Here is a 13,361-nt window from a genome sequence, read left to right as displayed (position 1 = left end):
AATCCTAACAAAAAGTATGGAAAATCCTGTTACATAGTCCATTAAAAACTACTTCAATTGGGAGTTCCCGTCGTGGCGCAGTGGTTAACGAATCCGACTGGGAACCATGAGGTTGCGGGTTCGGTTCCTGCCCTTGCTCAGTGGGTTAACGATCCGGCGTTGCCGTGAGCTGTGGTCTAGGTTGCAGACGCGGCTCGGATCCTGCGTTGCTGTGGCTCCGGCGTAGGCCGGTGGCTACAGCTCCGATTCAACCCCTAGCCTGGGAACCTCCATATGCCGCGGGAGCGGCCCAAAGAAATAGCAAAAAGACAAAAAAATAAAAAATAAAATAAATAAAAATAAAAAATTGCTCACACAAACACCTATTTTCAAAAATGTGTGAAAAGCAATCTAAAAACATATTAACTAATGTAAACATCACCTACACACATCCACCTGCCCACAGGCAGTCTACACAGGACTCTTACCTGACATTAGTGGCTTTCTGCTCCTGCGAACTTGTAGAAACTCTAGAGTCTCTTTTTTCAGGTCTAGTGCTAGAAACTGCAAGAGGAGGAACAGCAGCTTCATGCCTTCTCTCATCTCCCCGACTGAAACTGCTCTTGTTTGAAGGTACATTACTATCAAAGATGTTGGTATCAGAAGACTTGAAACTAGAGGGGTCTAGAAAAAAAGCACACAGTCCCTTTAAGCAATTTTTATTACCTTGAACCTTTACCTTCATCACAAATTTAAAAGCAATTTGTGTCCTTCCACAACATTTGTAATGTCTAAATATCACTTCATACATAGTGATATACTAATTTATCTAATTTACTATTACTGCACTTTTAAATAATTTTCAATTATAAAATAGTGAAACACCCCTGAAACTAAATTACTGCACACATCTATAAATATTTCCTTAGGATAAACTGCATGGTTTCCCTGCACTTGCTTAAACTATCTTTGAATTATATTAAATTTATTGCTCTTAAATAAAAAAAAAAAATGTACTTCTTAAAAGTTCAAATGAACTGTTTATAAATTTATAATTTTTTCCAAAAGCAGTAGAAATGACTTTAGGAAAACAACCATATGCTCTAGCAAACTCAAAAAAAACCCCAGACATCACTTCTGTGAACCTTACCAGTTGTTACAGAACGAAGTTTATCTAAGACACCATGAAGCCTAAAAAACAAACAAACAAAAGATTAGAGCTCCCTTTAACAAAGAAAGATGGTATTTTGGAGTTCCTTTGTGGTGCAGTGGGTTAAGAATCTGGTGTTTTCACTGCAGCAACTCCATGGTTTGGGTTCCATCCCTTCCCCCTGCCCAGGAACAATTTCCACACACCGCAGCACAGTCGAAAGAAAAAAAGATTGTATTTCAACTGTCACTCTAAATTTAATCACATTATAGAATCGATCTTCACATAAATATTGATAAATGGTATTTAATAAATAGTATTAAAATAAAATAAAGTTTCACTTTTTTAAAAAAAAGCTTTACATGAATACTGTAGAAGCTAATCAAAAGCCTTATTTTTTCATCATTATTTTCAACATCTAGCCTCTAAAAAAAAAATACAGGACAAGGATATCATCTGACCACACACTTCTTACATTTTGCTTCGTAAGGACTATAGACTCAATGTAGTTTATGATAAAAGAAGACAAAATACTACAAACATGTAATACAACATGCCATGCCTCCTGAAAACACCAGAAATATCTCATTATAACAGTGTGCCCCCAGAACTCAATCACATGCCACTGTCCCCTAGGACACAATTACTGCAGGACTCCAAAGAATCAGAATGGCCTGTTTAAGGCTGGTGTTAATGGAATTTATGAAAGCAAAGAGCCAAAATAAAGACCCATCCCTTTTATTAGTACATGTTAAAGAACTAAATTTATACCAAGATGAGAGACTTGAAGTATTTGATTTTATTTTTTTTTTTTTTTTTATTTTTTTTTTTTATTAAATTTTATTTTCCCACTGAAGTATTTGATTTAAATTCAAGTTCAGTTAGTAGTTTGTAGGGGGGTTTGTTAATTTTTTTTTTTTTTTGGCAACGCCTATAGCACATGGAAGTTCCCCAGTCAGAGATCAAACCTGGGCCACAGCAGCGACACAAGCCACTGCAATGACAAGGCCAGATCCTTAACCTGCTGCACCATGGGAGAACTCTCCCTTAAGACGAACTTTGGTTTAAAAGCAAGTTAACCAGTTTCATATCCCTCCTTACTCTTCTCCCAGTCTCTTGACATTCAAAGTAAGCAGGCCACTGTGCTCATTCAACTTTTGCTCATCATCAACTTGTGCTGTAATTGGTGGTTCCCAATGAGGCCCCTTACATGAGTACTTCCTGCTCTGATCTGAGCCACATCATTATACTCCCCAACCCTCACACAATCTCAAACCTGCTACCAAAACCTGGCCTGCCTTCTTAAATTGAATCTCACGGTTTTAGTCAGTACTCTCAACTAAAGACAGGTGTGCTTTGAAAAAGGTCACTGAAAATTATATATTATCTTTGAACACAAAGTCACCTGTTTTAAAATTCCAAACTTTAAAAAATGATTTGAAATACTGGCAAAAAACCTTGCCCCCTAAGTTTAACTCACTGGAGAAAGCAATTTAGGAAGTTAACCCAGTCCACAAAACATCTGTAATTGATTTTGGTGAAACGAAAGGAATGACAAAAGAAACATACTAACTGAGGTCAACACATACTAAGGACTTGCCATGGGCCAGGCACAGCTGTAAGCACATTACATGTTTTACCTCATTTAATTTTCACAACCACCCTATAAAGATGGAGAAGCCAAGGAAAGACAGATCTAGGACTGAATCTTGGCAGTCTGGCTCCAGAGGCTGTGCTCACAACACTGAATCTGACTCTTCTGTCAAGAACTTCTTTTTAAGGAGTTCCTGTTATGGCTCAGCAGTATCCAATCCAACCAGTATTTACGATGATGTGGGTCTGATCCCTGGCCTCGCTCAGTGGGTTAAGAACCCAGCAACGCCGTGAGCTGTAATGCAGGTCAGAGATGTGGCTCAGATCCCGCGTTGCCGTGGCTGTGGTATAGGATGGCAGCTATAGCTCTGATGTGACCTCTAGCCTGGGAACTTACATATGCAGAAGGTGCGGCCCTAAAAAAGACAAAAAAAAATAAAAATTAAAAAAAGAACCTCTTTTCAGATACAACACCTAGTCTTGACTTGTGCCAAACTTCAGTCCAAGGGGTAAATGTTTAGAAACATACCATACGGTGAATCGAATTGTGTTGTTCCCTAGAAATAGGGACAGGTCCTCTGTCATTTGGTCCTGACTTTTCTTGTTGGCCACCATCACCATAATGTAATCAGGAAGTTCTTCATCTATTTAAAAGGAAAAGTATATAAAAACTTTTTATGCTTTCCTTAGTATTTTCTATTTAAAGTTGACGTGCTTAAAAACATATAGATGTTAGCACTAAGAATACCTCGGCTACACTAAGAATTACGTTGGACAAAAGGTATAGCTTTCTTTCTCTTTATATCATTTCAATTACTAGAAGGACAGGGATTAGGAATAACTCATGAATACTTACACAACTAGATATCCTGAATTACAGTATCAAATTTGAGAGTACATTCATTTCCTTTATACCTTTTTTTTTGGCTGCACTCTTGGCACGTAGCAGTTCCCAAGCCAGGAATTGAACTCACACAACAGTGACAACACTGGATTCTTGACCCACTGAGCCACCAGAAAACTCCTAATTGCCTTTCATCATTTTAACAATGCTCATTAATTTCAGAGAAGCTTCCAGAAAGCATATGGCTATTTCTCAGGAATAACTGAGTTTAGTTTTGTTTGTGATTATTTCAAAATGATACTCATTTCTCAACACCATTTCCTTGGTAAGGGCAGATTTCAATTACTCGAGGTAACAAACCTGTGGCAACATCGAGTAAATTAAAACCACTCAAAAACTATACTGGAGTTCCCATCGTGGCTCAGTGATTAACAAACCTGACTAGTATCCATGAGGTCCGATTCCTGGCCTCGCTGAGTGGGTTAAAGATCCGGCCTTGCCATGAGCTGTGGTGTAGGCTGCAGACACAGCTCAGATCCTGCATGGCTGTGGCTCTGACACTGGCTAGCAGCTACAGCTTCAATTCAACCCAATTCAACCCCTAGCCTGGGAACCTCCATATGCCGAGGGTACGGTCCTAAAAAGACAAAAAAAAAAAAAAAAAACACTTCTATATCATTTAAAAAAAAATTCAATCTTAAAATTAGTTAAATAATTTCTATTCAACTCACTGTTTCAATCTTACACCCTCCTAATACAATGAATTATGTGGGAGAGGTCTAGGGCCAAAAATAACAAAAGCCAAAACCAACACAAAATAAGGAAAGCAAAAGCCATTTCTTAGGAACTCTGATCCCTACCAAAAAAATTTCTTTCGCTTTTTCTTTCTTTCTTTCTTTCTTTTTCCGGTCTTTTTTAGTTGCCGCACCTGAGGCATATGGAAGTTCCCGGGCTAGGGGTCAAATCAGAGCTGTTGCTGCCGGCCTACACTATAGTCACAGCAACACCAGAATCGAGCCACGTCTTCAGCCTACATCACAGCTCAAGGTAATGCTGGATCCTTAACCCACTGATCGAGGCCAGGGATGGAACCCGCAACCTCATGGTTCCTAGTCAGATTCGTTTCCACTGTGCCACAACGGGAACTCCTCCTTTGGCTTCTTTAATAACTTAAACACTCATTAACATTTCCATGCAGGCAGAAAAACTGATTTCAGGACTACTATCAGACATTTGTTTCAAGAAGAAACATCAAAAATCCAATTCAAGAAGAACACAAAGATATTTCAAAGCCCAATCTACAAATGGAAACAGAGAAACAAGAAGACTTCCTGGAAGCAAGCAATTCCAGGGAACCCAAGACTGCTCTATATTGTAACTGACATCTTACTAAGCACTCCATTCTAAACAAACATATGAAGGAAACCTTATCAACTTTTTTAACAATACCTTTGTATCCTACCTGAACCTTGAAAATACATATTCAAATGTTTACTAAATGACTGTTTCCAATGAGTTCACTTGTAATGCATCAGGATAAAGATACACTGTTGCCACTGCAAGAGCTGGGGTTGCTGTGGTGCAGGTTCAATCCCTGGCCTGGGAACTTCCACATGCCCCAAGTGCAGCCAAAAAAACGTTTGTTTCCATAACCTGAAAGGTTTCTAGGACTCTTTCTAGCACAAAGAAAGGGATTAGAAGGTCATCCTTTTCAGAAAGCTAATAATGTATACACATACAAATAATTAGGCAGCTAATTATAAATAATTTATACTTTTATTTCAAATAGAGCCTAATGGAGATACCTCTTTACCCAAGTAATCAACATTTATGAAAACATCAGGCACTCTGCTAGGCCACTGGGACACAACCAATTTGAAGTCTCTGCCCTCAAGAAACTTCCAGTCAAGAAACAGGGAGAGGAGTTCCCATTGTGGCTCAGTGATAATGAATCGAACTAGTATCCTTGAGGATTTAGGTTCAATCCCTGGCCTTGCTCAAGGGATTAAGAATCCAGCATTGCTGTGAGCTGTGTAAAGGTCACAGACATAGCCCGGATCCGGCATTGCTGTGGCTTTAGTGTAGGCCAGCAGCTGCAGCTTCTGTTCAACCCCTAGCCTAGGAACTTCCATGTGCTGCAGGTACAGCCCTAAAAAGACCAAAAAAAAGTTCTCATTGTAGATTTTCTGTGGATTTCTTTTTGAGCCAAAAGAAGTTCCTTGCACGAATTTGGTGTCCATAATGCGTTGAATGAATAAAAGAAAATAAATCAATCCTAGTTTGGCTTCATCTTTAACCTCTGAGCCTCAATTTTCTTATCTGTTAGTCTTAAAACATTCCTAACAATCAGTATGCGGTAAATCAGCAGTTTGCAAGCTATTTGGTCTCAGACCCTCTTTACACTATTGAAAATTACTTATGATCCCAAACATCAGTGTATTTTTATTTGTGTGAGTAAAGCTACTGATATTTATCATACTAGAAGCTAAAACTGATAATTTTTAGACTTATTCTTTTAAAATAACCTATCCATTAGTTAACAATAAATCTGTTTACATTAACGCTATTTTCATGAATACCTAATGTTTCTGAAATAAAAAAGTAGTGCAAAAAAAGTTATACTTTTATAAATCTTTTTTAACACCTGATTTAAAAGACGACAGCTGGAGTTGCCACCGTGGTTCAGTGGTTAATGAATCTGACTAGGAACCATGAGGTGGCGGGTTCAATCTCTGGCCTCGCTCAGTGGGTTAAGGATCCGGCGTTGCTCTGTGCTGTGGTATAGGTCTCAAACGCAGCTCGGGTCCTGAGTTGCTGTGGCTGTGGTGTAGGCCGGCGGCTAAAGCTCCAATTAGACCCCCTAGTCTGGGAACCTCCATATGCTGTGGGTGCGGCCCTAAAAAGACAAAAAATTTAAAAATAAATAAAAGACAGCTCAATTAATTTTAATTTCTAGTTCTGCATTTAATCTGACATGCTATGCTGTTCAAAATGAACAAAGTGAGGAGCTTCCTGGTAGCACAGAGGTTACCAATCTGGCACTGTCACTGCTGTGGAACAGATTCCATCCCTGACCAGGGGACTTCCCCACCCATGCTGCGCAGCCACCCCCCTACCCTGCCCCACAGACTATTTAGAATATTTAGAAAATCTGGTCTCTGGTCTTACATAGGTATGTAATTGGAAGAAGAGTATTTTAACACCCTTTTCAGATAACGTGGATTTTTTTTCCATGATACTACACCAAAACTCACCAAGTGGAAGGGTCTTAAAGGTTAGCAGCAATACTGAAACTAAAAATTGTACCAATATTTTTGTACTCCTTTACAAGAAAACTCACTGATCCATCCTGCACGTTCAATGGATCTTTTATCCTTATACTATTTTATAACATCATGCAATGGTCATTTGAAAAAATACTGGTTCACTGAGCTGTACAAATCACTGACATGTATGTATTTCATTACACAATTTTAGAAGAATAACTTGGTAATACACCCTGACTTCATCAGAAATTCTGTAACGGTCAAATTTATAGAGGAATACATAAACTTTCCAAAACTGTTATCTTCATTTGAAAGCAAAACCTCTGTCAATGGCCACAAAGTCTATCAGTTCTTTTCTTTTGCTCACTTTCAAGAAAATGTCTGCCAAGTCCCCAAATGTATATTAACTAGCTTGCCAGTCCTTAGAAATTAAAAATGATGTTCCAAAAGGGAAAAGGAGCAAGAGGAGGATAAACTAGGGGTATGGGATTAGCAGATATAGACTAGTATATATACGATAGACAAGCAACACAAGGATTTGCCACACACAACAAGTAACTATATTCAATATCTTATAAGCCTGTAACAGAAAATAATGTGAAAAAAAAATTCATGTATAGCTTTCAGTGACTGTGAAGCTAGGAGATCCTGCCAGGACGAAGGATCCCATTGTTCTCACAGCCCTTGCACCTCTCGAAGCACCTCAGTAAAATGGATTGATCGAAAAAACGTATATAACCGAATCACTTTGCTGTGTACCTAAAACATAATACTAAATTTCAATTTTTTTTTTTTTTGGTCTTTTTTTGCCATTTCTTGAGCCGTTCCCTCGGCATATGGAGTTCCCAGGCTAAAGGTCTAATAGGAGCCATAGCTGCCAGCCTAAGCGAGAGCCACAGCAACGTGGGATCTGAGCCGCGTCTGCAACCTACACCACAGCTCAGGGCAATGCCGGATCCTTAACCCACTGAGCAAGGGCAGGGATCGAACCCGCAACCTCATGGTTCCTAGTTGGATTCGTTAACCACTGCGCCATGACGGGAACTCCCTAAATTTCAATTTAAAAAAAAAGTTCCATAAAAAAGGTGGCTAGTTCAGTTCTCAACTCACACAAATCCTTTTAAGATAACCATCATGCTTTAAGTATGAAAGAAGTACTGTATAAGTACTTCCTATTTCCTCTCAATGCAAATTAAAAGGATGTAATCAGGGCCAGGTTTAAAAAGATATTTTAATTTATCAATTACATTCCCAAGTGAAACTCAACTTTTTTTTTTTAATTCCAAGTGGAAGGGTGATGAGGAACAGGATGATTTCTTGTAAAGTTTGGTGTGAGATTCTGATTCAAGTTGAGATACAGAAGCTTTACCTACCATTACTTTTGCATAACCTAAAGTCAGAACAGTGACAACAGCAAACACCCTGTCAGTATTAACATGAAAATAGTTTGGACTTCAGAGACCCTTGGGGTCTTCCACACCTGAAGAACTATATCTTAGTAGCATTACTTTTGATAGGAGGCACCCGCTTTGAAGCCAAACAGACCCGGGTCCCAGTCCATAATATCTTGCTCAAGTCAAGCATCCAAAGCTCAATTCCTTGCTTATACAAGTGGGGATATTACCACTTACCTTCCAGTATTCTCCTGGGGATTATCACGACCTAACGCACATACAACAATTAAGCACACATGGCCCGAACACTCAAACTTGAAATCATTAATAATTTTTTTTTCTTTAAGAAAAAGAAGACACATTACTGTTGGGAGTAAGAGAAAAGGGAGAGGAAAAAATAAAGAGATCTGAAAATAAAACTCACTGAACCATGACAGAGGCAAATACCAGAAAACGTCATGCACTCATATGCAAAATCATAATTCTGCAAAATGAAGATTAAAAGAGAACAAGAGAAACAATAAAAATCAGACAAATAAGGACAATATGACAGAGCCTCAACAGAGGAAGCTAAACAATTTCAAAACACCCTTCGAAGGGGGTTTGGAAAGAAACATTAAAAAGGTTGCATATAAAGCGCTCAATGAAAAGATGGTAAGAAAAAAAGGAACAGGGAGTATCAGATTTGAAGGTAAAAGGGCGTTTCTCCAAAGTCAAAGGTATGGTAGGGAAAATGCATTCAATTCAACTGAAAGTTCAATTCGCTGCAAACTCTAAGGTCTACTAGGCTAACAACATGTAACTTACCAACATAAGCTCCTAATTCTTGCAATTTCCCCTTAATGGCACTCTGAGGGAAAAAAAAGAGAAACGTGTGTGTGAGAAAGGCGGCCCTGGGGAATCAGACCCACTGCAGCGCAGAGGCAACTTGGCGGGTGCGCGCACCTCCGGGCCCCTCGGCGCCCAGCCCCCCCCCCCCAGTGCCGGAACCCCCACTCCTCCCCCCGTCTCCAGGCGGCTCTTTCTTCAGCTGCGGCCCCGCTCTCCAAGGCCGGGGCTGCGCACAGGCCCGAGGCGGCCTGGCCGAGGAAGTGCCGCTCGCCGCCCCCGCGGCCCGTCAGGAGCGGCCGGCGACCAGCAGGCCGCGGCGTCCAGGCCGGGCCCACAGTCCCCGTTACTCTGACAACCGCGCGCCCACCCGGCCCCCAAGGCCCGGCTTCCCGCCCTCGCCGGACGCAGGCCTCACTCGGATCTTGCGGCTGATCTCGGTGCCGATCTCCATGGCTCCGGAGGGCGGCGGGCTCAACACTGCGCGGCGTCCAGCTTACTAGGAGCCCAACGCCGGCTCCCAGCCCGCAGCCTCACCGCCACCGCCGCTCCCGGCCGCGCGCTCTGCGTGACCCGCCCCCAGCGGCTCGACGTGCCCGGGCGAGCCAAGACGAGCACGCCTGCGCTTGCGCCTGCGCCTGCGCGCACTTGGACCCGCGGAGCCTGCGCTCTGGCGCCCTCTGCTGGCAGCAAGGAGAGCTGCGGCATGCGGATGGCCTGGGCTGCTTTTTCTCCCTCTCTGGGAATCCGTTTCTCCGCCTCTAGGAGGCTGTCCATTCTTCATTGTCCTTACCCCCACTCTCCTTTGGAATGTAAGTATGAATTAAATGTGCCCCGGAAAGATCCCTGGGTTTGGTGTGAGATCCAAATTTGAATCCAGCTTTCACTTGCGGTTAGTGTGATATTGGTCTAGCTAGTCGAAGTATTTTTTTCACTGTATGATTCAAATTCTATAAAATTCCGGAAAATAGGAAATGATCTGTAGTGACAAAAAGAAGATCAGTGGTAACTTGGGCATGGGGGTGAGGTGGTGAAGGCTAGGTGAAGGAATTACCAAGAAGCACAAGAACTCTTTTGGTTATGTAAATATTTTCTGTTTTCATTATGGCAATGATTTTGTGGGTGTATATATACAAAAGTAGCAAATTATACACCTTCAGTAGTGTTATTATATGTAAATTGTATCTTAATAAAAAAGAAAGCAAGCTCTGGCTCATTCTTGCGAAGCATGATTTTCACATGATTTTTAAAATATGAATTTTACACTGGCAAATTAAAAAAAATGATTCATGGCAGTGTTAAGATAACTAGAACATGAGTTGCGGTTCGTCCTGCTGCTCAGTGGTAACGATCGGCATGCGTAGCTGTGTAGTCACAGACGGCTCGATCTGCGTTGTGTCTGGTGTAGTGGCCACGTCCGAATCGACCTAGCCTGGAACTCATATGCGTGAGCGCCAAGAAATACAAAAAGACAAAAAATAAATAAATAAAAAAAAAAAAAAATGAAGCTACAGTAATCTAATGTATTTAATGATCCAGTACAGACATACAAACATTGTAAATTTAATTAAAAAAAAAAAAAAAAAAAGGATGCCATCGGTCAGCATTAGCATCCAAGAGGATGCGGTTGGATCCCTGGCCTCACTCAGTGGGTTAAGGATCCGGTGTTGCTGTGAGCTGTGGTGTAAGTCGCAGATGCGGCTTGGATCATGCGGTGCCGCAGCTGTAGTGTAGGCCGGGGCTACAGCTCTGATTGGACCCCTAGCTTGGGAACCTCCATATGCCACGGGTGCTGTCCTAAAAAGAGACAGAAGGACAAAAACAAACAAACAAAAAATAGAAGCACCCATTGAGGCACAGAGGAAATGATACTTATTAGTATACTAGTATCTATGAGGAGGCAGGTTTGGTCCCTGGCCTTGCTCAGTGTGTCAGAGATCCAGCTTTGTGGTGAGCTGTGGTGTAGGATCAGAACCTGCGTTGCTGTGGCTGTGGTATAGGCCAGCAGCCATAGCTCGGATTAGACCCCTAGCCTGGGAACTTCCATATGCCATGGTGGCAGCCCTAAAAAGCAAATACATAAGTAAATAAATAAATATTGGGTTGTCATCATCTTCCCCTTCCCCCACTCACATAGGCTTCTGCTCCTGACCTCCCCATTTCTATAAATAGCAGAGCTTAATTCTCCCTGTCCCTGATCATAAAGCCCTGGAATCAGTGTAAGCACAGAGAAAGATCTCCCCTCTCCCCATATCTACTAATTCCTGAAGTCGTCTTCATTAGCTATCAGTTGCTGCATAACAAATGACCACATACTTAAAACTTTTTTTTTTTTTTGTCTTTTTTTTTGCTATTTCTTGGGCCGCTCCCGGGCATATGGAGGTTCCCAGGCTAGGGTTGAATCGGAGCTGTAGCCACCGGCCTAGGCCAGAGCCACAGCAATGCTGGATCCGAGCCACGTCTGCAACCTACACCACAGCTCATGGCAACGCCGGATCCTTAACCCACTGGGCAAGGGCAGAGACCGAACCTGCAACCTCATGGTTCCTAGTCGAATTTGTTAACCACTGCGCCATGATGGGAACTCCATCTACTTAAAAGCTTAAAACACATTTGTCAACTTCTGGTTTCCATAGGTTAGGAATCTGAGCACCGCTTAGCTGGGTCCTCTGCTTAGGGTCTCATAAGGCTGCAGTTGCTGTGTCAGGCAGGCTGTGCTCTCATCTGGAGGCATGACTGAGGAAGAAGCCACTTTCAAGCTCATTCAGGTGTAAGCAGAATTAATCTCCTCCAGCCTCATGAGTGAGGCCCCAGCTTTTTCCTGGCTATTGTCTGGAGGCCACCCTCAGGTCATAGAAATTCTTCTGAATTCCTATAGCATCTATGTGGGAGCTACTCGTATGGCACAATAACCTTTCCGTAATGTTCATTTCATTTGCATGTATGTGTATGTGTGCATATGTGTGTTTGGCCTAGCAAAATTAGAAGCTCCTTGTGGGTCTGTATGTCTCCAAAATGTCTTTCAGGATGCTAGATACATAGTGAGCACTTACTAAATATTTGTATGATAGAATAAGTTAATGACCTAAATTGCAAAAGCGTGCCTCGTGAATAAAGCCAATGATCACACACTCATTGAACTCATGAGAGACAGTGGAGCAGAGTGACTGAGAGAGAACAAGGACGCTGGAGCCAGACTGTCTGGGTTTGAATCCCAGCTCTGCTACTCCCTCTGAGACCTTAGGCAAGTTGCTTATCCCCTCTCTGCCTTAGTTTCCTCATAGGTTACTGAAGTATGATACCAGTTTCTCCTTCATACAGTTATTATGAGGATGAAGTAAGTTAATCATTGGGAAGCATTTCAAACTGTACTTGGCTGGTTGCCGTGCTATGTTTGTTGATTAAAAATTAAATGCCTACAGTCAGATGCTGTGCTGGGTGCCAGAGCACAAAGATGAGCGAGGGTGCCTGCATTTGTGACACAGTCCGAAAGACAGGTAAGTTATTTCTATCCCTTCGCCCACCCTTTCAGAAGGAAGAATGCAAACACATGGTTTGCTCTTACTGGGTACAAAATCCTTAATCAATACTTAGATCATTTTGAAAGAGCATTTTATGAAAAATAGTGATGTCTTCTTTAAATGCATTCAGAATAGGAAGACATTTATTAAAATATATTCAAGGAAGAGTTAACTTTCCAGACAATCCATTTAAACTGCCGAAGAAGGAGTTCTTGTGGTGGCGCAGTGGAAATGAATCCAACTAGAAACCAAGAGGCTGCGGGTTCGATCCGGTGTTGCTGAGCTGTGGTATAGTTTGCAGATGTGGCTCGGAGCTGGCTTTGCTGTGACTCTGGCATAGGCTGGCAGCTGTAGCTTCGATTAGACCCATAGTGCAGCCCTTAAAAAAGCAAAATACAAAACAAAACAAAAGCCAAAAAAAAAAAAAAAAAAAACTGCAGAAGGAGACTTTCAGGCTGCTCGAGTACTTGCGTATTTCGATCTCAAGAGTGTGTCTGGATCACAGAAGGGGTAACCCCACTAAACCTGTGGTGTTCAGGGGTCCAGTACTGCTCCAGCTGCTTCCTGTAATATACATCTTCATAAATCACTTTGCAGCCAGAGGAAGATGATCATAAACATGCCCAAGAGAAACCATTACAGGGACTAGGAAGGAGTTCCTACTGTGGCTCAGTGGGTCAAGGACCCAACGTTGTCTCTATGAGGATGTGGGTTCAATTCCTAGCCTGGCATAGTGGGTTAAGGATCTGGTGTTGCCTTAAGCTGCAGGTACGTAGCAGATGCAGT

At 41.8% G+C, this 13,361-nt stretch overlaps 1 protein-coding gene across 5 annotated transcripts in view; it reads right to left on the bottom strand.

The window, feature by feature from the left end:
- The window catches only part of ZC3H14 (zinc finger CCCH-type containing 14), a 49,773-nt gene extending 40,095 nt beyond the window's left edge, over positions 1-9,678 (bottom strand). For 2 of the 5 annotated variants that reach the window (XM_013978360.2, XM_003356770.4), the window contains exons 1-5: positions 9,473-9,667; positions 9,034-9,076; positions 3,252-3,366; positions 1,130-1,170; positions 468-663 (exon numbers count right to left, since the gene is read on the bottom strand). In XM_013978360.2, coding sequence (XP_013833814.1) covers positions 468-663; positions 1,130-1,170; positions 3,252-3,366; positions 9,034-9,076; positions 9,473-9,508 — 431 coding nt within the window. In that variant the 5' untranslated portion in view covers positions 9,509-9,667. Of the gene's footprint in view, positions 1-467; positions 664-1,129; positions 1,171-3,251; positions 3,367-9,033; positions 9,077-9,472 lie in introns of all 5 variants that reach the window. The other 3 variants (XR_002346027.1, XM_005666369.3, XM_005666370.3) reach the window with 3 other exon arrangements.

This window comes from Sus scrofa, chromosome 7 (assembly GCF_000003025.6).
Source record: "Sus scrofa isolate TJ Tabasco breed Duroc chromosome 7, Sscrofa11.1, whole genome shotgun sequence".
NCBI lineage: Eukaryota > Metazoa > Chordata > Mammalia > Artiodactyla > Suidae > Sus > Sus scrofa.
Note: the sequence above shows the minus strand (reverse complement) of the source record. Positions and strands in the feature narration are given on the sequence as shown.